This window comes from Astatotilapia calliptera, chromosome 9 (genome assembly GCF_900246225.1).
Source record: "Astatotilapia calliptera chromosome 9, fAstCal1.2, whole genome shotgun sequence".
NCBI classification, from domain to species: domain Eukaryota; kingdom Metazoa; phylum Chordata; class Actinopteri; order Cichliformes; family Cichlidae; genus Astatotilapia; species Astatotilapia calliptera.
In genome coordinates this window covers 28289113-28312214 of record NC_039310.1, presented here as the reverse complement: position 1 = coordinate 28312214, position 23102 = coordinate 28289113, and the positions used below count along the sequence as shown (strand labels likewise).

Genomic DNA, 23102 nt, shown 5'->3' with positions numbered 1-23102 from the left:
CGGGCTCAATTATATGAGTATTAGTGTTGATGTAGCAGCTGTAGAAGTTTTGTTTGTCCTTGCTGTCTTAGCATGATAAACAATAGGTTTTTATTGTAAATTTTAATTTGATTATCACAGTCCGGATCCATGCTTGATGGCTTAAATGGTGATTCGAAAGTAGCCTAAGGTGTGTCCAGACAAAACAAACTGTGAGTGTTTTCAATTTTTATATATTATTTTATGTGTTATTAGATTTTTTTTACCATAATGCTATTCATATTATGATATATGTAGTTTAGTATTATATATGTTGTAGTTTAAATTCTAAACTACTCTACACTCTTTTTATACTACCGACACTTTATTCACCTTTCAGTCACTTTAATTTTAAAACTGTATATTCTGTGTATTTATTATCTCACTCTCATTGCCTGTTCTTATTGTCCTTATCGTCAACGTTATGCTGCTCTGTTTTATGTTAATTGCCCCTTGGGGATAAATAAAATCTTTCTGAATCTGATTCTAATATTATAATAATAACAAATGAATTCAAATAATACTGAAACTAATAATAAAAAGACTTTAGAACATTAAAAACAAAATTGAAATGATAAACCTCACTTTGGATACTAAACTGAGCCCTGTTGTTTTTGCCATGTACTGTAAACATTTTAAGCCTTTTTTATTATAATGTGTGTTATAATTGTATGGAGGATTAGTCCTGACTTCTCCGTGAAGGCCAAGAAGCCACCTCTAATGGTCCATGCAGCTGAAAATTCTCATTATCTGTGTTTGACTGTTGACTCTCAGCAGCTGTGTTTATCAGGCCTGCAGTAGCATCGAGGTTGTTTTGGAACATAATAAAATGCTTTGTGTTTTAGTTAGATGGGGAATATTTGCGAACATGTGTGTGTGTGTGCACGTGTGTTATTTTTTCATGAAGCCCGGACATGCCTTTGATTAAGGTTTTGGTTTTAGCAGGGCTAGAGAGAACTGCATGATGGGAAGAACAAAGAGTAGGAAGAAAACTACAAATTGCATTTTTTTTTTCTAATCAAAATGTGCAATTAATTCAAGGACATAACTAATCACTCAACATGATGTGTGTCTATGTGTGTGTGTGTTTACGTCTCTGTGTGTGTTCTCTCTGCAGACGTATTGACTACAAGCTGAAGAGGCAGGACAGCACCAAAACTTTACTAATAAAAAGTGAACAACTGCTGAGGATTGAAGAGCACGACTTCGCCATGAGACCAGGCTTCGGAGGTCAGGCGCACACACACACACACACACACACACACACACACACACACACACACACACACACACACACACACACACACACACACACATAGCCAAAGAGACAAAGGCACTCCTCATTTCATCTCTGATCCCTGATGATTTAATCCGTTCCCTCACACATCGCCTAACAGAGAGAAATCACTCCTCGCTCGCTGTGGTTTGATGTGATGATGGCCATTGGGTCACACAAACAACGGATGTGATAAAAACAAAATATTACCCCAGCACTGACCCAGATATCACCATCGTGCAGCAACACCAGCATCTGTGTGTGTCTGTGTGTGTGAGAGCTTTGGAAATACAGTAGGACTCAATGTGCTCTCTCAGATGCAACTGTGCATGTGTCTGTGTGTGTTTCCAGAACATAATGAGTGTGTGTAGATGTGTGAGTCGCGGGGGTTCGAATGCATTAATCTGGATTATATTCCAGGTCTGGAGCAGATGGAGGGGTGGGCAACAAAGTGACGTCTGCAAAGAAAATCATCGCTATCAAACACACGACAATGCATTTATCCACACAGATGGTTCATGTGATTCCATCATATGGATTCAAATATTAATGTATGAACTTGGAACGCTCCGTGTGATCTGTATTGTATGTATATTAGTGCCTCTGTGTGTTTGCATTAAGGGATCAATGTACTGATGGTTATTATGCAAAACCAGATTTGGTGTTCAGCTCGAGTTCTGTGATTTTCATTGTTGACTTTTTAGGATTTTGTCAGATTTAGATTTGAGAGAATCTACTGAAGGTGCACTTTTTTATTTCGTCATCATCTTTTAAAAAACTTTTTAAAATAGACACTTAAAAAACTGCACTTCCTTGAATGTCCACTTAAGGCTGCTGCCAAAAGCGAGTCAGTGCCCATCGACTCCCATATTAAAATGTCCAACATTAGAGGAGAAATAAACATGTTTACAGCCTGCTACAAGAAAGGTTTTGATCTTTGGTGACAGCTTCTCCCTTTGTGGCATTTGTGCAGCAGGTGAGTATTTTAATGACTCGTGTGCTTAAATTACATTTAGGTTTAAAGTGTGGATTGGGCTTTGAATAAATTTTATGTAATAATTTCCCTTTCTGCTCTTTTTAGTCTTTTTTTTAATATTATAGTTTGTTATAAGGTTATTTTACTAATAGAGACCCTCCAGGATGTCTGTGCCTCAGATTTGGATTTTATTAGTTAGTTACTCAGCATTAATGAGCCGTGTCTGCACTGTATCCTTGCAATATACAGCAAGGACTGTTTCCACTGGTTTGATTTAATCCAAACCATATAAACAAACTCCGTTGATGATGAAGCCAAGCATGTGAGCTTAGAGCTGGTCGTGAGCAAGATTAATGTGGAGGCAGAAACGCATCAGGAAGCGATTTTGCTGGAACATCTTTGTGAAACTGAATATGCTGATCATCAAGAATGAGATTTCCATATTGGATTGATCAAGGCCTTGTTTAACAACAACTGGGGAAAGACAGTGGGTTTACTGACACAGAGAAGGTTCATGGATGCAGTGAGGGAGGACATGCAGAGGACTGCTGTGGCAGAGGAAGATGCCGGCGACAGGGTGAGATCGAGACACGGGGCCCTGTAGCGACCCCTACATGAGCAGCCAAAAGAAGAAGAAAAGAGGACAGTATTAATTTTGTGTATATGAACAAAAAAATCATCTTTGAGGCCACGAAAATAAAATCAACAATAATATCGTTACTGCCGCCTTCTGATGTAACACATCCAACGTGGAAACATTTTATTTTTAGACAAGAAAAAGTATTTTCTTAAAAAAGTCTCGAGCATCATAGTGTCAGTGATGACTTTTCTATCTTTTGTCATCAGCAGTGGGAAATGCGTTTTTCCATGACTTGACTTCTGGCTGGTTGACATGTTTAACACATAAATACTAAGATCAGACAAAGCCCTCTGCTATGGATGGCAGATGTTTGCATGTGTTTTGTCAGGATGGTGATTTCTCATCATTTAGATAAACTCTCTGTGTGGAACAAAAGCTTTAGTTGATTTATTAGCGCTGGCTTTCACACCGTGCCAGTCGTTGTCTGAACTTGTCTTCAGACTAAAGGCAGAATTAAAAGAAGCCACTGTTGACAGCTGTTTGAAGCCAAGGTTCAAACTGCGGTCTCCACCCGATCCTGAAAGGTTTGTTAGAGGTTTTTAACGTCATTATTTGCACGACCACAAAAGGCTGCGCAGAGTGAAAATCTAAACACAGGTCTTTTTGACGTTTTAAGGACAATGCAGGCATTTTTCTGCTGGTGACAGTCTCTTCCTTTAATTCTTCCACTGATCATTTTGTTCTTTTTATTCTTGCTCTAAACTTTACTCATCTTCACTCTGAAGCTTTTACTTTGAATATTTCCTGTGGGTTTATTTCATAGATAATCACAGTTTTTGTGAAGTTATTTTCTCAATTCAGGACTTTTAAAACAACAAAAAGTAAATGTAACCATGAATCTACAAAATGAACCGTGTTTCTAGGACACACCTTCACAGACACACAGCCTGCTTGCTGCTTTTGTATGTTCCTCTATATGCCTGGTCTGCCGGCGTCTTTGTGGTCCTGCCTGCCATTCAGGGTGGGAACACCAAACGCACCACTGTCTGCCCCATGGCCCTGCGGCATTTCCACGGACTATAATTTTATACAGAGGGAAATATCAGCATTTTTCTCCCTCAGATAAGCCTATAGCTTCTGTGTGTGTGTGTGTGTGTGTGTGTGTGTGTGTGTGTGTGTGTGTGTGTGTGTGTGTGTCTTGAGAAGCTGAAGAGCCAAAACCATCCCCTCCTCAGAGTCCTTGAAGGGCAGACCAAACTCCAGAAATACTCCTTATGGCATTTCTCGATACCTCTTTCTCATGTTTAGAACTTTTACTGTTTCTAAATCAAGGTCAACCTTTAAAGGATGTCTATAAACTTAAACTTGTCCCCATAAGCTTCACACATGTGTTCCAAATGACACGTCATGTTGCCAGATGCTTGCGATTTACTATGAGGGCTTGGATTATGCTGGTATCCAGTCAAGTGGTGCTATACTTTGGCTGCATCTTCCCGCTCTGTGCGCTCACTTGGCTGCAGTGTCAGGTACAAACCTGACATTTTATTGGCAGATTCATTGCTGCCATCATAACCACACCTCGGAGCATAAAACAAAAGAAAAGGTTTTGATTGCAGGTGTATCCAAAATATTTGATGACTTCTGAAACAAAGTGTGGCTGCTGCTGAAATGATAGATTATGAAAGCTCATTTAAATGGTTTTCTACTTGTTTTGTTCTTCTACAGTGTGGAAGTAAATGTTCCAATACTTAATGTCTGTGAAGGTTCTCAGTCATCCAGGTCATCGTAGTCTAAGGAGCTTGGAAAGAAAAACATCTGCATTTCTTTAAGTTGCTTGAAGATGTTTCACCTCTCATCCGAGAAGCTTCTTCAGTTCAGCTTCTTCAGTTCACTCTTTCCAAGCTCCTTAGACTCCAATACTTAATGATGATATGAGCTGAAATGGGATACAGCAGGATAGTCATATTAAATGTCCTTATATCACAGCCACATTGTTTTGTTGTGCTGTTGTTCATTAATACAGTAATCGGTAATCTCAAAAACATATACGGTCACACTGTACAGGACCACAGCAGGACTTTTGTAAGTTTATAGTTCATATTTTCTTTAGTTTTCATTTAAATTTAATTCAAGTCTGCCTCTGTCGCGAACCAGAATCTGATAAATTATTCAGACCGGCTTTATTTTTCTGCTGTAAATGTAATGAAACCTTTAACTCTTAGGCTACTGTTTCACATTTTCTGCTGCCTCTTTTGCTTCTGCCTCAGGAGAATATCTATCCTTAATCCTCCTTACAAAGCTCTGATTATCTCGGTATTTGCACAACAACAACAAAAAGTCGAATTGTGGCCATCACCTGACAGCAAATTTGAGCGGAGACAAGGAATTCAGAGGGAAAATGCACCCTAACTGTACAGCGAGGTTTCCCTAAAGGTCAGCTGTGATTTAGGGCACATACACCGAGAATGTGCATAGAGACAGAAAACCTGTTTTCAAAGCCTTTTGCTGTAAATTCTGCAAATGTCTTAAAGTGTTTCAGACAAAGATGCAGCATTACACATGGTTAGGCTTCGGCAGTATGGATTCTGTAGTCTGACGCTCATGTTGTCTGAAAGCTGCCTAGAGATTCACCTCTTAATCCCTGTCCACCTCTCACCTTCCCCCTCGTATGATTGGCGCCGATGGAAAGTCAAATGAGAACACACATGCGGCGATGAGGCTCCAGAGAAACATCCTGCCACCTTAAAACTGCATTATGCCGCTTATGACTGCATGGATTGATCCATCTGCAGCGTTGTGTTTGGGGATTAGGGCGACTCGTTCTGAAACGCTGAACACACAAACATTATGGGGCAAAAAGCTGGCCGTTAAAGCTGCACCAGGCAAGGTTTCATGTTAAGCTAAATCTGGAGCAAATCACTAACCGAGAAAATCATAACACTACTCGAATAAAAGTCCAGAGTGAGATTTAGCGGCCAGCAGGACAATGAAAGGAGAGAGCAGAAGTGAGGTGGAAGTTTGCTGCCATTAAAGGTCGCATGTGGAAATATTCTGGTTTTAAAGGCGAGGTAAAGAAGCAGAAGAGCTCACAAGAGACGTTTGCTGATTGTTCCGGCTGATATCACCTAAAACCACCAAAGCACTGATAGCATCACAGTCTCAGTGTTGCTAAACCAGGCTCAACAGGGACTTAAGAAGATGTTTTCTCCCTCTTTCCTTGTAGCAGAGCTAATCACATGAGCTGATAAGAAAAAGAAACAAAAAATATGTTGTGCAGGTCAGAGAGGCTTTGTGACAACAAGCGTCCTGCATGAAGCCAACAAGGAAGTGGCAGGGTCATGGTCCTGGGTCTTTTGATCCAGTGCTTTGTGTTTTTTATTATTATAATCTTGTGTTCTAGTTTGCTCCTGTTGTGTACTGTGGTTTAGACTTTTTAGTTCTTTGAGTTTGGTTCTGTGTTCCCTCTGTTTAGTGTCTGTACCATGTCTCTGTGCATTTCCTGTTTTATTGTGAAGGCCCGTGTCTCATGTGAGTGTATTCTGTTTGCTTCCTTGTCTCGTCTTCCCTAATCAGCTGCGTTGCCGCCTGTTCCTCGTTCCCTCTTGTGTCTGCCTGTGTATTTATACTGTGTGTCATCTTGTGCTCGTCGCTGGTTCGTCTGTGTTAGTTCCCTGCGTCATTTCCTCGCATCCTGTGTTGTCTTCCCATTTTTCCCTGCGTCTCTGTGTAAAGGTATCAGGTCTATGTTTTGGTAGCTTGCCCAGTATAGGTTGTCTTAGGTTCTGCACATCCCATCATCACACGGCTTGTCCCGCTGGCCGTGACAGGCAGAAAACCGCCTGAGGCTGAAAAACAGTTCAATCCCAATCAGCAGCCTTTCATTTTCAGCCATCTCGCCTAAAACATTTACTGGTACTATTTGTTGAAACCAAATCTGAACACAAAACAGATCTTAAACACGGTAAACTTTACATCCTCCTTCGTGTATGTTATCTTGTTTACTAAAACAAAAGTGTAATTCCCTCCATTACACCTGTACTGGTGATGATACAGGTGTCTGTACTGCTAGCCGCATGCTAAAACTATCTTCTGCTAAATAAGTCACTGACTTCTTGAAGTTGATGCCTTTTGGAACATTTTAGAATATATCAGATAAGTGAAACAGCTTGTTGTGTGGTTATTTGTACCTGGAAGGTAAGACTGAGCAAAAACTGTGCACAGCCACAGCTGGCCATAGCCACAGCTGGCTGCACGGTCACCCCTGAGCCATGGTCACCCCGTGGCTCAGGGGGTTGAGAAGCGTATCTGTAACTGGAAGGTCGCCGGTTCGATCCCCGGGCTCTCTGTCCTGGTCGTTGTGTCCTTGGGCAAGACACTTTACCCTACCGCCTACTGGTGTTGGCCAGAGGGGCCGATGGCGCGATATGGCAGCCTCGCTTCTGTCAGTCTGCCCCAGGGCAGCTGTAGCTACAACCGTAGCTTGCCTCCACCAGTGTGAATGAATAGTGGTATTGTAAAGTGCTTTGGGTGCCTTGAAAAGCGCTATATAAATCCAATCCATTATTAAAATGTGAGCAGATCTGATCTCCTGAAAGCGTGGTGGTGAGTGCCACTCACCAAAACTGCATGTGGATTTTTTAATTCATCACCTTTTCAGGTCTTCACCCGTATAGAGTTATGCCCTTTGGTTTACGTAATTTTTCTGACACTTTGCAGCGTCTGAAGGTTTCAGACGGTTGGCCGGCTGGTTTCAGGTCTGCAGCATAACTGGTGGTCCAGGAAGAATCTCCAGCATGTATGCATCTTGTTTGATACAGTTCAAGAAGTCAGTATCATGGTTAGCACTAATTAGCAGATATTTGTGTCTGAACTCACACAGTCTGTAAACGTGTATTGCTAACCAAGCTTGGCAACCTTAGCTGATCATTTACATGCAATCACAAGGTAATGACCAGCAGCAGCTTCCAGAAAGGTCAGTGCCAAAGTGCTAAAAGCTGCAGTTTAGACTCATGTCACAAACAGGTGAACAAATGAGCAGTATGGCAGTCTTGCAGCAACAAAGTCTCATTAAGGGACAGCAGTCAAAACAAACAGTCAAGCCTATTTGCACACAGCTGACCAGAACCTATCCAAATATACATACTTTACCCAGCTGAAAAAGCCTAATGTGCTCAGCATACAACATAGTCAAGTACCTTTCGCATCAAGGGTTGGACTTTACTGCTTAATGATCGCATTAAAATGTTTGTCGGCAGCTCAAATAAGCCCGAACTTGACCTTGGTGTGCAGTTTTAACATTCTGGCACTCAGAGGTTTAGAGGATACATTTCCTCTCAAACAGCATTGAGGAAATTGTTCAAAGGTGTGAGTCTGTTCTACGTCACGGTGAACCATAACCATGTTTTTAATTACAAATGATCAGATGAGGACAATACAGGTGCAATTCCAAGAGTCCAAGCTCTTTAACACGGTGTTTAACAAAAAACTGTAGCGATAGCTTGTGCTGGTATTAGCTGATAGCTAATATTCAAATATATTAGCTGTCATTTGTTGTGTCATTTGTTGCTTTATTTAAAGAAAAATGTTGTTCAGATTTTTATTTTATTTTTTTATACAGTATCGTTACAATAGTTCTTCAGAGCTGATATCAAACAATAAGACAGGGTTTAGGTTATAAATTAGGGTTGAAGCTGCTTTGCATAGCACAAAAGTGGAGAATCAGCTGTGGCCTCGCTTTGCACGTCTGCCTCATATGTACTCGGACTGGGTGTGATGTGGGAAAAGGAAAGCAGTAAAGAGCCAGGAGAGGGAGAGCGAGTGACCTTCTGTTGCAGGTTTTTCTTCCTGACAGCAGTCGTTGTCGGGGCTACATTAAATCTTTGGTCTCCACTGGTTTTATTAAGTCACACAGTCACAGTGTGTGTGTGGGACTGTGCAAGAGAGAGTTTGTGTGTCTGTGTTTGTGCATACTCAACTTTTCAAAGATTTCCAGCAAGGCAGTTTATTTTGCATCTAAACTGGATTAATGCAACGAAAGAGCATCGCCGGACGAACTCTTCCTGAACACTGATGACTCATGTCTCCCACTGTGATGTTATCCGTTGGTTTACAAAGTTAGCTTCAATTTAGCAAATTTCCCATCTCAAAGGAAAAACATAGCCTGGGTTACTGTCCAAAAAGAACATGGTGTTGTGTAAAGTTTTAAAAAACTAATGACTCAGACCTCATTCTCCTATGAAGGTGGTGCACAGCTGGCTGCACTCAGCGATTCTTCAGCCCTCAGTATAAAAGCTGGAGGAGAGGAGAGAGCTCTGGCAGTTTAAAGGTGGCTCGCCCTAGAGAAACATGTGTGCCAACCTTGTGAGCTGTTAGTAACAGTCACCTCCTGCCAGCACTTTAGCTTTTTGCTGTTCCACCCCCTCATGGCCTGGCTCTTTTTGGGGAGGATGGAACAGCTGTTTCTCACAGATACCTGGTGCAGTTTTAGTTTCAAAATTCTTGGTTCAAATAGGAATTTTTGGAAGCAGTGACACAGATTCTGCCTGATTCGCAGTAACAAAAAAAGCATCAAAAGCAAATATTTGAACTGGACCTTTTGTATTTTTATATTTTTTGTGGTCATTACAATAACTGTTCTGCGAGGTCTGTCAGTCTGCACTCAGAGAAAGTAACTTACTGTGTTTTAGGGTACAAGGCTTGTCACCAGCACAGTATCCTTTGAGTCAGTGGTGTCCAAACCCAGGCCTCGAGGGCCGGTGTCCTGCAGGTTTTAGAGGTGTCCTTGATCCATCACAACTAATTTAAATGTCATTGGGGGGGTCATAGACAGACAGAGAGCTGGATTGCATTTGTATGGAGGTGTGGTCTCACTCCTGAAATTCAGATAGATTATCTCCAAAAAATATGGCCTTAGTTTCAAGGTCTGAATAGTGACATCATTATTGTAACACTGCATTTGTTTTTGGTTTTTTGGCAACTAGGGAGCAAAACCTGAAGACTTCTGATCTCACATATCTGTGTGAAAATGGCCCCAACCTCGATAAACACCCCTCAATACCCCGTCATTCATTTCCGGTCAAACTGAATAAAACACTGAAGTTCATTAACTGTATTCTAAGTGTCAGAAAGAAAGATTGCCCAGGATATGCTCATTGACTTGATATGTGAACATGAGGATTCACAGGTAGCCAATGCAGTTATAAGTTTGCTGCTATTAAATGTGTTTCATTGCTATGAAAACATGTCAGGCAAAACTGCAATATGATGGGAATTTTTAAGACCACCTTTTTAACCACTCTCTGCTTCCAGCCTATAGTTATACGAATGTAAGTATGGCAGGACTTTGAAAACAATAAAGTGGATGATAGTCTTCTTCATTTAAAACTCTACTACTGTATATGTAGCTTGACTCATACTGAAGCTTTTAAATCATGAATTATGGAGCCTTATTCATGTCAAGAAAACACTACCCACACTAACATTCCACCCACTCCAGTCACAGTGCAACAGCAGAAATGGAAAGTTCACATATTTTGAGCAGTTTTGCTTGAAAACAGCTGTTTTCTATACCGTAACCTAGATGTCCTAAGACATTCCCATTTAATCTAAATTGGCCCGGATTAAATAAAGACATCTAAGAATGGCAACACACGCTAACAGGCTGAAAGAGTGGTCGGAGCTGGTTTTCCTTCTGTGCATTCTCCTCGTTGTTAACCTTTTAACATTACCTCCAAATGAATGGAAACATTTTTCTCCAGCAGAACAGCAGTGAAATCATTGTTGTTGCTTGTGGTCGGCGCAGGAATGAGCTGTTTTGTCTGCAGGTCGCAGCTGTGGATATATCCTAAAATTAACAGTATAGAATTCCAAAGGAGAGCACGGCCACTAGGCACTGTTATGGGATGGACAAACTTCTTTCCTAAACTTTGTCATGATTGCTTTGTGGAGCAAACAGTGAGCGAGTAACCATAATTTAAGTGCTGCTTTTTATGATCATTGGTAGGTCGCAGAGCCCTCCAGCTATGTGTGTTCTGCTTGTTTATGTGCGTTCAGCCTTTTTAGGAGCCGTTAAACAATCTGCTGATGAGGAAGATGGGGTGGGGCGGGAGAGATGAAGACAGATGTCAATGGCTGCACAGGTGAGTTGGTGCCAAAGACAAAGGATGTCACAACACAAAATGAGGTTTCCAGGTCAGGACGGGTGATTGGATTAAAGCAATAAACGAGAAGTGACTGATCCTGATATGCTGTTAAATTATTATCGGTTTTTATTCTATCCCATCTCACTGTAGGACATCAAACAGACACTAATATCTTTTCAGGCAGGCTTCCGGTGCTGTTAAAAAAGCCTCTGCCTTAAACATACCAGTACTGAGCCCACATTAAAAATAGTATTTTTATTGTTATCACAGGATAGTTTTCTATTCTTTTTTTCCTTTAACTGTGAAGGCATGTGGATTTCTATGAGCTGTGTTTCTGTTTGCACTCCACTGTGTGTATTATGTGTTTCACTAAGTGAGAAACTTAAAAAAAATTTCAGTTGACAAATTAGATCCGAGATTCCAGGATCGTCTGTTGCTGTCGTATGACAGTATGGTCCAGCCCTGCAATAACTGCATGGATTCGTCCAACTTTATTGCTTAGAATTTTTTGTTGACAGTTATATTACATTTGTCTTTATTGCAATTTGATAATGTCAATTAAAGCTGCAAGCAGCGATTAAAGGGCCCTTGCACCTTGGTGCATGCAAACATGGGTGTGTTGCAGTCGAGGCATTTCCTGCATTCGTGTGGATGTTTTACACCCTGGATTCTGACTGACAGCAGCACAAACTAGTTCCTTATCAATTCCTGTGTGCATTATCTGGCATTCAGGAACCACTAATCATGTGTCATTGATGGAACGCACAATAAATAATTGTGTTTATTGCCAAATGTTGTTTTTCTTTTGCCTCCCAGTGGTGATACAACTGTGGCACCTAGATGTCTCCAATCTGAGGTTTCTATCAAAAATGTTCAGTCTGTCCTAAACTTGACAATCTACCTTTGAGTTATGAGATGATTTGTCAAATGATAGAAATACAACTTGCTGGCAAGAACATGCTTCAACAAAACCACAGCTCATATTCATCTGATTAAATCTGTGGGTGGAGTTTGTGTCCTGGGTTTGTGGGTTTGTGCCTGAAAACAGCAAAACTGTCCTGGGTGTTGATTCAAACCCAGGACTTTCACAGCCTTTCTGTGGGGAGTTTGCATGTTCTTCCTTTGCTTCCTCACACGGATCAAAGACATGCCTCTTAGATGTGGATCCTAAATTCTGTTACAGCCCGAGGCCTTTCGTGGGGGGTGTGTGTGTGTGTGTGTGTGTGTGTGTGTGTGTGTGCGTGCGTGTTTGTGTTTTGATGCAGGAGACTGCAGGAAGTGCCAGTGTTTTGCGAGGCTAGTTAAATGTTGGTTTTGTGACTCTCTTCTTTGTTGCAGCCAACAGGCTGGTTGTAACTTGACTGTTGATGGTGTAAGTAGCTTGGAAAGGAAAGCGTCTGGACTTCTCTAATTTTCTTGAAGACTCTTCACCTCTCATCCGAGAAGCTTCTTCAGTTCTAAGAGCAAATGGTGGAGAGTCCCAGATTTTAAGCCCTTTGGGAGTGTCCTTCTCAGAAGCTTCTCAGATGAGAGGTGAAACATCTTTAAGAAAATTAAAGAAGTCCAGATGCTTTTCTTTCCAAGCTCCTTAGACTACAACAAAACTGGATGACTGAGAACCTTCACTGACATGTTTGGCTGTTGATGGTTGTTAACCCTGGAGTAGACGATGATGAGGGTCCAGGGTGTGTCTTATCCAGTGACAGCTGGGATAGGCTCCAGAAAACCTTAAATTAAATGGGTGGTGCTTTAGAATCATTCTGTCACACCCACTTGCGAAACCCATGAAATATGACCCATGTGTCGAGTCTAAGTTTATAACTTTTTACGGTTTACACCATTCACACACCCCACTCACACACAGAATTGTGACACCCATAAAATATGTGCAGAGGTTGAGCTGCACAGTTCTGACTGAGTTTCTTTACTAGCACTGATAAATAATTTATGAGTTAATGGCATTAAAATGAAATACTTTCCATGCCTTTGCTTTAGGTGCGCCCATCCCCGTAGGCATTGATGTGCAGGTGGAGAGCATCGACAGCATCTCAGAGGTCAACATGGTGAGGATTTTTAATGGCATGTCACAGAGGAAAGGACCCAAATGCAAGATGTCACAATAAAAGTCCAAAAATCAAAAATAGGAAAGACAAGAAATAGCAAGATCCATACATGAAAGGTAGGGTTTTGAAGGAAGGCGAATAAAAACAGCTAGATAACCTGATTTAGGAAAGTGGCAAATAAATCCAATAGAGAAAAAAGGAAGCCCGGGAAGTGAGAGGATAACTGAACACAGGAGATACTAATTGGACCAGTAATCAGAAAGGGAGTGTGACTAACAGGAATGAAGGAAGGTCACAAGTAAATAATCATAAAAGAGGCTGCCTAAATATATTCCTGAAAATGTTGGTTAAATGTCTTAATACAATAGTTTTTACACTGTAAAATAAATAAACAGATTAGTAGATTAAATAAACTATTGGGGTGTTTAACAGAGGTTTGCAGAATCAGGGCCAAACAGCTGGCGCTGTTCTTAAAAAGGCCTCAAACCATTTGTGTCAAATGCTGAATGGAGCCTGTGGCCCAGATATGGCCTAAAAAGAATCCAGTCAGACCTGCTGGACTGCTCTGCACACAAAGAGGGCTTAAATGATGAACTTTTCACTGTATTTTAGATCAACAGGCTTTATGCTGCCAACAGTGGCTCAATAATTTACACATTTACTAAACAGGCAAACACTTCCTGCTTTTGTCTCTCCTCCCAGGATCCCTCTGGGGTTGCATCAGGAGGGCCATCCAGGATAAATATATATATATACATATATATCTGCCAAATTAATCACATAGATCTAACCAGTGTGTCAACCTCTTTGTGCATTGTGCTGCAAATCATTAAGAATTTATTGCGTTTTAGAGTTTGGTATTAAAAGCGCTGCCAGACCACAGCTAAATAAGATCATATAAGTCATTCTGATGAGCCAAAAACAATGTTCCTAAGACAAATTACACCAAAAGCTGTCATATTTTTCCCTTCTTTCATAACCTTTCAGTAAAAATAAAATCATGTAGACAAACTGAACTAAAGAGATTCCTTAAACTGTAGTTTTATGACTTTATAGTTTTATGACTTTATAGTTTTACTGACGTCACTGTTTGTCAGTTGACTCTCTGGCTCTTGATCCCTCAAGTGGCCAGCTTTGAAGTCAGCGCCATGTCTAACTTAAAAGTTCTTCCAGCCAAGAGAGATGAATGAGAACAGGACGGTGCTGCAATGACAACCTGATCTAAAACAATGGAAGTGTTGACACCAGGTTCAGGCTCTGCCTGGAACCACATTTTCTGAGCCCCCAGATCTCCCATGAATTCAAACTTGCTTGAAAAACATGAATAAAAATTAAAGAAACATAAGAAGTATATGTTTCTCTGGTGTGTGTCTGCCGTCTGTAGGACTTCACCATGACTCTGTACCTGCGTCACTACTGGAAGGACGAGAGGCTGGCGTTCCCGTCTAGAAACAACCAGAGCAGGACTTTTGACTCCCGGCTGGTGAAGAAGATCTGGGTTCCCGACGTCTTCTTCGTCCACTCCAAACGTTCCTTCATCCACGACACCACCATGGAGAACATCATGCTGCGGGTTTACCCTGATGGAAAAATCCTCTACAGCGTCAGGTAGAGGGCAGGTGTTCAGGTGGATGCAAAAGTGTTAAGCTGCAGAGAAGACGATGAAATCCTCTGAAGCTTAGTGCAGCCAATGTTTACTTTATTAAATATATGTGGTGTCAGGAAAACATTGATTTATTAGGGTTTTTTTCATATAATAAAATAAGTAAGTAAATGTCACGGTCCGGGGCAGCGGCCGTGTGAAGAGTGGAAAGGAGGACTCAGATGCAGCACTTACTCAGATGTGAAGGTGATTTATTGACAATACTGAACATAAAGTGGAGATGGCAAAACAGAACTAAGGACGAACTAAACTGGGAGAAACTACACAAAGGGAGTGGCAAACCTGAACATGAAGGGAGAACAGCAGGGAGAGCACGCAGGGGATTCACCGGGTTTGAACACAGACGACGCGACGAGGAGCAGAGGAAATCACACACTATAAGTACACAAAGAGACACTGGGAAATCACACACAGGTGGGGGAAACAGCTGGACCTGATTAACCTGACGAGACAGGGGAACACTAACACCAGGGACCAACAAAGGGAGCACAAACCCAGAACCCAGTGTCTAAAATCCCAAACACAAACCATCCCAAAACAGCCCAAGAATAATAATGAAAGTAATAACAATAAAGAACATAAACATAAAGTCACTGAGTCATGGTCGCAGGACCATGACAGTAAAGCATCCCATCTTACACTGTGCATGTCTGTAGCATCCCTTATGAACCAACCGTCCCTTAAACTATTCCGAAGCCTCACTGATGGTTTATAAGATGACCAGGAATTTCATTAGGTGCACCTGTTCTTCTGCTCATTGACCTAGACATCTGATCAGCCAATGACGTGACAGTAACAGTGACATGGCAACCTGCTGAAGTTCAAACTGAGCATCAAAATGAGGAAGAACGGTATTTAAGTGGCTTTAAATGTGACATGAATGTGAAGGTGATTGTCTGCAGAAGACAACACATGCTTGAAGCCGATGGGCTACAGCAGAAGAGAGAAGAGAACCCGATCAGCTGCCACTCTGCTCAGCTCTGCCCAACGGGAAACTCAGGCTACAATTCACAGACAATAGGAAAAATGTGGCTGGTCTGAGAAGTCTCAATTTCTGATGCAACATTCGAAAACGGCATAAATGTACAGATCATTCCATCTCCACAATGACCACATCTCTATGCATGGGATGTGTTAGAGCAGGAGATCTGATCACGGATCTGCAGCCAGCTAATTTGCAGGAACGGCGGGAAGCTACCGTGTCAACAGCTTCACACAATTGGACCAAAATCTCTGAGGAACAAATTTCTGCCACGAATTACATTATTTTCTGAAAAAAGGAGGTCTGGTATTAAGCAAAGTGTAACTATCTGAACTATCTGGTGAGTGTGTATCAGATGTGACAAACTGACAAAACAGAAATTGTTGCAGCTAGGAAAAAAAAGCTTCTAGATTCCTGCTTTAATCTTTGTTTCCCTGCCCTATTTTCACTTTTCTGACTCTACTTTGGTTTGCTTGAGTTTCTAGGGAGTAAACTGTAAGAACGAACAGTCAAGGACAGCTGCAGGGGAAGCTGTTTTATATCTGTGTGTGTGGGTGTTTCAGGGTCACTGTGACGGCTCTCTGCTCGATGGACTTCAGCAGCTTCCCTTTGGACACACAGAACTGCTCGCTGGAGTTGGAGAGCTGTAAGACGCATTCAGTATATACACACAATAATAAAAACTTCACATTCTTTAATCATAAAGTAACACATAAATGAAAGGTGGATAATGTCAGCTGACCTCAGTTCTTGTCTTTCTTCTGTTTTCCATCTCCCTTTGTTTCTAATTGTTTCTCACTGTAGACGCGTATAACGAGAATGACCTGATGCTTTACTGGAAGAATGGCAACGACTCTCTGAGGACGGATGAGATCGTATTGTCACAGTTCTTCATTGAGCATTTCCAAGCCTCCAGTGGCCTGGCTTTCTACAGCAGCACCGGTGTGTATAGCACAGGTTGTGTACCTGTAGCATCTGCGGGTACTCACGTTTAGAGACAAAACACAAGTCAGATCATTATGCTCTAAAGCAGGGTCTCAAACTCCAGTCCTCAGAGACCAGTGTCCTGAAACTTTTCCATGTGTCCCTACTGCAACACAGCTGAATACAATTAGTAGGTCATCAGTAAGATTGTGTCATAAAATAATGGAAGTGGGAGCAGATCATATTCAGTAGTCACAAACATATGGACACGTCTGTCTCTTTACTTGTAGATATATTCTTTTAGATTAGAGTGCTTTTAGAGACTTTGGGATGAACAGGAACTCCAACCTTATCATCAAGTGTCACAGTTTGCTGAAAAGACTGAAGTTTTTCTGTCTCTCTTTGTCAGGCTGGTACAACCGTCTCTTCATAACCTTCATCCTGCGGAGGCACATCTTCTTCTTCATGCTGCAGACGTACTTCCCCACCATGCTGATGGTCGTCCTCTCCTGGGTCTCCTTCTGGATCGATAGACGGGCTGTTCCTGCAAGAGTGTCTCTGGGTATCATTCATTAAGCAAATCCTAAGTACAACCACCTCAAATCCCAGTCTTTCTGCTCTCTCCTGGCTCTTTAACCACATTTAAAGAGGCACATTAAACCTGTAAATAGTGCTGTTTCGTTCTGTTCCTTTATTGGGGTGAAGCCTAATGACTTCAGTGATGCTCTAACATTTTATTTTACACCATCATTGATCTATTTTATCCTACACTGCAAGACAAATGATACTGCCAGGATAACATTTATATGAATCTAAAACCTACTGCATCAATATCAATTTGACACAGTTGATGGATATTTTTGATATTTATTTGTATTTTTCATCACATCTTATACAGAGTTATATAAACCACAGAAGACAGAAAAACCGGGTCAAGTTGAAGCAAGTGTATTTAGTTTGTTCTGAGTCAAAGTTGCAATATTAACAGGTGGAGTGCTAAGTTGATGCTAGCAAGCTCCATCTATAAACTATGTGAGTGAGATACCTGTTAATTTGAGCTAACAGACCAATTAAAAACTAGGATTTCACATCCTCAGACTGAAGAACAAACATCATGGATGCTCTGTACTTCACAGCAACATGACGAACACAATCACAGTCCACAGGTTCACTTCAATGACTCCAGCTGGTGGAGCCAAGGCTCAGCAGACGGTTACCACCTTACACCTCTGTGTGTCAGCACACCTGCTCATCAAAGTTATAACAGTAAATGGATGGGTTCCAAAGAAATGTCACCCTCTGAAGAGTTGCTGTAATCACGTGTATCTAAAGGCTTTAACGTGGCAGTCTGTGCAGGAGGATTCATTTTGAAGCCAGCCTCAATGCAAATTTAAAGAACTGCAGTTTTTGGCTTCTTGGTGTCTACACTCATGTCCAAAAACAAAACAAGAACAGCCAGTCTTCACCAAACATCACACGTTATTTGAAAGAATTTGGATGTCATATGTGAAGTCTGTCTGTGTTTTCTCGTCCCCTGCAGGTATAACCACAGTGCTCACCATGTCCACCATCATCACAGGAGTGTCCGCCTCGATGCCTCAGGTAACAGCTGTTTGTGAGAGTTCAGCAGGCCTATGTTGGCTCTGGGTGACCAAAACAGATGATCAGAAAGGAATTTAACAGCATATCAATGCCAATGTCAAATTTCTTTTAAATGTTTTGCATTTGCAGTATTTTTATTTACCTTATGTGAAGCGAAATAGCCCAAAAGATCCTTCTTTGACTTAAACTGAACAAACTTAATCGTGGAGGAAAAGTGCAAAGATCAGGATCATATTTGGGAACTGAAAGTTTCATAATTTGTATAAACATGAGGCCGTTTGCTATTTGCCATAATGCCATTTCCTAAATATGTGATAAAACCAACAAAAATGTGTTATGAATTAATTTACAATATATACATTTTGCAGCTTATCTTTAATATTGATAAAACTAGAATTATGCAAAATGAGGAGCTGGGATGGCAATTTTGTCACTTTTTTCTATTTTGTAACTAAAGTAGGAGGATATACCATTGACTGTACATTGCTTTGTTTTTGTTTTTAGGCTTTTTTATAAAGTCTGTTGAAACCCCATTTTAAAAATGGCAACAAAGGAAAAAAATAAGGTTAAAATATAAATAGATAAATGACAAAGGGGTGAACCATATTAAATGTGGCCCTGTATATGTGAAAACGTGCGATGCTTTCCAGGTGTCGTACGTGAAAGCGGTGGACATCTACCTGTGGACCAGCTTCCTGTTTGTCTTCCTGTCTGTGATTGAATATGCAGCCGTGAACTACTGCACCACTCTGGAGGAGATGAGGAAGATGAAGAGGGGGAAGGTCAGCACAGGGGGGAAGGGGGATTATTACTGTGCAAAGAGCGAGGCAACATTTTGCTTAATGTCTCACTCTAGTGGCCAATCAGGGCCATTACATGTGCTGCACAGAACCCTCCAGCTGCCTCTTGGATCTTTACTAAGATTTACTCAAACTTTGACATTTTCGTGCAAAGCGTGAGAGCCTTTTTGGAGCCAGAGTATCGATTCAATTCAGTTTTATTTATACAGCGCCAAATCACAACAGTTGCCTCAAGATGCTTTATATTGTAAGGTAGACCCTACAATGATACATAGAGAAAGACCCAGCAATCATAAGACCCTCTTTGGGCAAGCAGTTTAGCAACAGTGGGAAGGGAAAAACTCCCTTTTAATTGGAAGTAACCATTGGCTGCAACCTTCCCTTTCATGTGTGTGAAAAGTCAGTCATTGAGTCAATAGGTTTCAAGCAAAGTGGCCTCTCAAAGCATTAACAAAGTACTTCAGAATGTGGAGCAGAGTTTAAGGTGGAGCATATTTTTAAACAGCTGAAATCACTACTTTATTATTTGAGTTGTTTTAATCATAAATATCAAAAATTCAACCTAGCTTTTAAAATATGAAAATCTCCAGCCGTTACTTTCTTCAGGAGGTTTTGGACTGTTGAAGGACTCAAGAGAAAAAGAATCGTCCTGGTGAAACACTGACACCTTGTGACAAAAGCAAGCATTACGTTTTGCAAAAATATCTTTAAAATGTCAAAAGTAGTTAAAAAGAAACTGCAGTCAGGTGAACATTTCCTGTCATTTCAAAACATCCACAAGTTTTAAACTGCTTTGTGGTGTTATTACCTTTTTTTAGTAAGTATCCGACATAATCAATTCATGTTGGAATTTGGATTTCTGTGTAAATCTGAAACAAACTAAGTGTCCACTGATGCATTAAAACGGCCCATGTTTGATCACCACTCAAATCTGATTTAAAGAAATGATTAAAACGTTTGTCTTTGCCACAAAATGGAATTTTTAAGAGATGTCCCCCTTTTATTTATATATTACCTCTTTGCTTTTAAAGATTAATCCTCGGATTGTAATTCAAGATTTTTGAGTGCCGGGTCTCTGTCGGTGAAATCTCCACCTGCTCGTTTCCTTTTTTTGCCTTTAAAGATCCCATCCACCTTCAACGCCAGTCAAGCAATGGCCTTTGACGGGTGTTTCCATGACAACGATATTGAGCTGACTACATTCCCCCGTCTGGCACCCACCTTGACCTCTGACCCTCTGACATCGCCAACCCAAAGCTCAGACATGCGCCCCACGGAGGGGACTCGGCTTCGCCGGCAGCGGTCTGTACGTGAAAACGTGGACCTGCTGGTCAACAACAGCTACATGATCGACTCGTACTCTAGACTGGCCTTCCCTCTGTCCTACCTGCTCTTCAACACCATCTACTGGAGCATGTACTCCTGATCCAGAACCAAATACTCTACAAATTGAGTCTGAGTGCGGCAGAGGAGATTCCTCATCTCGACAGAGGTCCAAAGAGACTTCACTGGAATGGCGCTCGGTTAGAGGGGCCTCAGCTACATCCAGCTGATGTTCTTTGCTGAAGAGCTGAGATACAAACCCTCGAGGACCCTCAGCCTGAGTACGAACTCTGTAATTGTGCATTTATCTCATCAGAAGGGCTTCAAATCCTGAGAGTCAGACTTTTTCTGTTTGGACGATTTGTACATGTGTCTTTTCTTTTTTGTGCGTCATCGTAAAGGTCATATCAATATCTGCTATTGATATATGATATCTTTATCGATTTCTTTAGCTACAAGATATTAAATTAGACATAAACAGCGTGACTGTGTGCTTCTTAAAATATCAGAACATCTGCACATGTTTGAAAACTGTGATTGGAGCAAAGCAAACACTGTAAGTGTAATTTGATGTGTTTCTTGATTAATTTCTCTCTTGTTTGCCGTGTTGGAGTGTACGGGCAGAAATATTTAGCTGGATGCATTTTTATTTGAGAAAAAAATATGGCTTATTACATATTTGCATTAACAAGAAAATATTGTTAGGTACAACAGGTGGTGGTTGGGTAAAACAAGCAGTATAGTGTAAAGGGTTAAAAGTTGTATTTTGTTAACTTGTCCTAAACAATAAAACAGAAGTTTTATGTAAAGTTGTCAAAAGATCGATTTACGGGTTCTGCAAAAACTTGGTATTATGGTTGTACCTGGAAAAAAAATACATGACCTATACTAAAATTTTGAGTTTTAGTGTTTGAGCGTGCAGTACGTCTTCTTCCTTAAGGGCCACCTCAGCAAGTCATCTGTCTCATATCATCCTCCACTGTTGCAGCAACCATGTCCTTCACCACATACATGACTCTTCTCTGCAGTCTTCCTCTTGTCCTCCTGCCTCGCCGCTCCATCCTCCACATCCAATTTACACAAGGCCACAAGCCAGTATATGCATAGTGGAGATTCCAAGCTGATGATAATGGAAAGGCATCTGTTGATATATTATACTCTATAGCTATATTAATCTGGGGCATCCATAAACTGGCAGCCCATTTTGAAATCTGAAAAATGTCTACAGCCCACCTAACCCCTCAAACTCTACTTTGGCGTGATCTGACCTCGTGTTCCACACCATAACATATGCATTGTACAAAACGTTTGTGAAATTAACAGTAAAATTGTGTAAAATCTTGACATCAAAAAAGTGTAAATAGAAAAACAAAGAAAATGTTTAATTTACATCAATATTTTCTAAATAATCCATTTACTTCTATAAAATAATGAACCATACAAAACTGTTAATTTTACAGTAAGAATATGTTTTAAAAATCGTGTCCTTGCTGTCGTAACATGACAAAAAACTGTTTTTCTACATGATAAAGAGATGCTGCTAGTAAATAAAAGAAATATGTCAGAACGAGTCTTTAGGCTTAACCTGTAGTAAATAAATGTAAAAAATGACAGAAACTCAGTCATGTCTGAGATATTTGACCTTATTATTGACAACAAGTTTACTATCTGACGGTTTATGGTCTTAGATGCCTGTCCTCCATGGTTCTACAAATCATGACCGCCCTCTTCCAGCACCGTGTCTGACCTCATGTTCAACACCATAACATATGTGATTATCTCCTTTTTTTTCTTTGTCTGAATTGTTTTGATTTTCTGACAGTTTGCTTGTTGAGGTTGGCATTAAGAGCCTTACTTGGGAGCTGACAGCCAACTGCTCTGTAAAAATTACAGGTTTGTGTATATAAGATCAAAACAAAATAAAAATAAACAAATAAAAGAGATTTTAAAAAAGAAACAGCATATATTATAGCACAGGTGTCGAACTCCAGGCCTCGAGGGCCGATGTCCTGCAGGTTTTAGATGTGTCCTTGATCCAACACAGCTGATTTAAATGACTAAATTACCTCCTCAACATGTCTTGAAGTTCTCCAGAAGCCTGGTAATGAACTGATCATTTGATTCAGGTGTGTTGACCCAGGGTGAGATCTAAAACCTGCAGGACACCGGCCCTCGAGGCCTGGAGTTTGACACCCCTGCATTATAGGAACACTGATGCAGAGATAAAATCGAAAAATAAAGAGGATTAAAAATGAAAAGCTATTTTTGACTTTTAAGGTTAAATATAAAAGGCAAATTTACATTTAAATTACACAATAGAAACGTTTTTTAAAGGGTTTTTTGTTTGTGTATTTGTTAGTTTACATTTCCCCCTATCCTCGCCCTTATCAGAACCAACTAAAACGTGAAATGATAGCCTAACCCAGACCTTCCCAAAGTGTGGGGCCCGCCCCCTAGGGGAGGGGAGGGGAGTGGGTGGGGGTCGCCCCCTGGGGGAGGGGAGGGGGGCGCAGAGCCATGGCAGGGGGGGCGCAGTGTGAAAAGGGAAACCAACGCTTGGACACTGGTAGCACGGGGCGCCCACACAAACGCAAAGCAGGAGACGAAGCATCGCTGAATATGTTTCCAAACCAACTTCATTCTAAGACAAAGACTAGAAAATATGGTGAAGCAAATCTTCCCTTTGGCTTCACCTGCACAAGTGCTGAGGTAGGTCTCCCCTGCAGAATTGGTTTTCCCTGCATCAGGAGCAGC

At 41.0% G+C, this 23102-nt stretch overlaps 1 protein-coding gene across 1 annotated transcript in view; it reads left to right on the top strand.

The window, feature by feature from the left end:
• Window positions 1-21208, top strand: part of LOC113029445 (gamma-aminobutyric acid receptor subunit rho-3-like) — a 28145-nt gene extending 6937 nt beyond the window's left edge. Inside the window, exons 2-10 of the mRNA XM_026180301.1 lie at window positions 1136-1248; window positions 12987-13054; window positions 14439-14662; window positions 16263-16345; window positions 16504-16641; window positions 17033-17185; window positions 18164-18225; window positions 18876-19007; window positions 20149-21208. Coding sequence (XP_026036086.1) covers window positions 1136-1248; window positions 12987-13054; window positions 14439-14662; window positions 16263-16345; window positions 16504-16641; window positions 17033-17185; window positions 18164-18225; window positions 18876-19007; window positions 20149-20451 — 1276 coding nt within the window. The 3' untranslated portion in view covers window positions 20452-21208. The remainder of the gene's footprint in view (window positions 1-1135; window positions 1249-12986; window positions 13055-14438; window positions 14663-16262; window positions 16346-16503; window positions 16642-17032; window positions 17186-18163; window positions 18226-18875; window positions 19008-20148) is intronic.
• The last annotated feature ends 1894 nt before the right edge of the window (window positions 21209-23102 follow it).